We start from the raw sequence: 1,607 nt of genomic DNA, 5'->3' as shown, positions 1-1,607 counted from the left end.
CAGTCCTGGCAAACCTGTTCATGGAATTCTTCGAGTCTGAGCTTCTCCCTTCCATCTCCCTTCGGCCGTCGATCTGGCTGAGGTACGTCGATGACGTCTTTGCTCTCTGGCCTCATGATCCTGCCATGTTTCCGGGTTTCCTGATGCAGCTGAACTCTCTCTCTCTTTCCATCCGTTTCAAGGTGGAATGGGAGGTTGACAACAAGCTCCCTTTCTTGGATACCCTAGTCCATCGCTCTGCTGATCACTTCTCCTTCTCCATATACAGGAAGCCTATGCATAGTGGTATGTACATACACTTCTTCTCATACCACCCTCTCCATGTAAAGAGAGGTGTTGCCACCTCGCTGTTCCTCCGCGCCCTTCGCATCTGTGACCCCCAGTACCTGGATGGAGAGATCGTCTTCCTTCGTCGCTCGTTCTCCAAACTGGGCTACCCTGGCCATGTTCTCGACGCCGCGTTATCCAGGGCACGGCGTACCTTCTACCCCGACTCTCCTCCTAAAGAGACTCCTCACTTGCCCGTCCTCAGCCTGCCCTACACTGAGGAAATCTACTCTCTCCGTCGCCCTCTTCACCCTCTCAACTGCAGGCTGATCTTTCGCCAGGTGAACACTCGTCGCAACCTGGTCCATACCAGCCCCCTTCCTCCTCGAAGGTGGGCACCTATGCTGTTCCTTGTGCCTCCTGTGATAAGCAGTACTTTGGCGAAACAGGCGCCAGTCTTACCAAGCGTCTGTCTCAACATAAGTACGCAGTATCCAGGGGACACAACAATAACGCCCTCTTTTGCCATCAGTGGGACACTGGTTATCAGATGGACTGGTCAGCAGCGCGATTGTCTTTCCTTCCGCCCATGTCCACTCCCGCAGACTGGTGGAATCTTCCCTTATAAAACTGCTGCCTAATTTCAACTTGAACAGCGGCTTTTCTCCTGCTGATAGTCTCATTGCTTCCCACATCCTCCGCCCTTTTTCGTATGCCGGCCACCCGGCTCATAGTCCGCTCGATCCTCCGACCTGATATGACCTCCCTCTGCTTCCGTTCGTCTGTCCTCACTTGCCGCGTGCTACCGCGTTGCTCTCCTCTCTCTCTTTTATACCCCCTCCTCTCCCTTTCCTCTTCAGACCTGAAGATGGAATCCAGGTGGATTTCGAAACTGTAGTCTCATTTTCAATAAATCTAGTTTTTGTATTGTGGGTTTTTTCTTCCACTGATATTATTGTTGCTGTTATCATTCGTATAATTAGAAAACAATATACTACAATAATTGCAATGATAATGATAATAATGATAATGATGATACTAATTGCAATAATGATGATAAAGACAATAATAATAATGATGATAACGATAACAATGAGGATAATAAGGATGATAAGTAATCTCAAAAGTTGAAAAAGCGGCAAAATTTAGCGAAATTTAGCCTTTTGAGAATATACCCCAAAATGACTTTTTTCGGTTTCAATGATGATTTTGGGAATTATTAGGGTAATGATGATAATAATTAAAAGTGCTGTATTAATCATGGACAATAAAAATGTGAGAATAATGAGCATTTTGATGAAATATGATTATTATTGGTTGTCATTATTATTATTATTATT

General features: G+C 45.8%; 1 protein-coding gene across 1 annotated transcript in view; it reads left to right on the top strand.

The window, feature by feature from the left end:
* Nucleotides 1-1,023, top strand: part of LOC119584730 — a 12,594-nt gene extending 11,571 nt beyond the window's left edge. The window contains 3 exon segments of the mRNA XM_037933395.1: nt 1-636; nt 639-833; nt 836-1,023. The exon segment at nt 1-636 is cut by the window's left edge and continues 942 nt beyond it. Coding sequence (XP_037789323.1) covers nt 1-636; nt 639-833; nt 836-1,023 — 1,019 coding nt within the window.
* The last annotated feature ends 584 nt before the right edge of the window (nt 1,024-1,607 follow it).

Source organism: Penaeus monodon, chromosome 18, assembly GCF_015228065.2.
Source record: "Penaeus monodon isolate SGIC_2016 chromosome 18, NSTDA_Pmon_1, whole genome shotgun sequence".
Taxonomy (NCBI): Eukaryota; Metazoa; Arthropoda; class Malacostraca; order Decapoda; family Penaeidae; genus Penaeus; species Penaeus monodon.
Note: the sequence above shows the minus strand (reverse complement) of the source record. Positions and strands in the feature narration are given on the sequence as shown.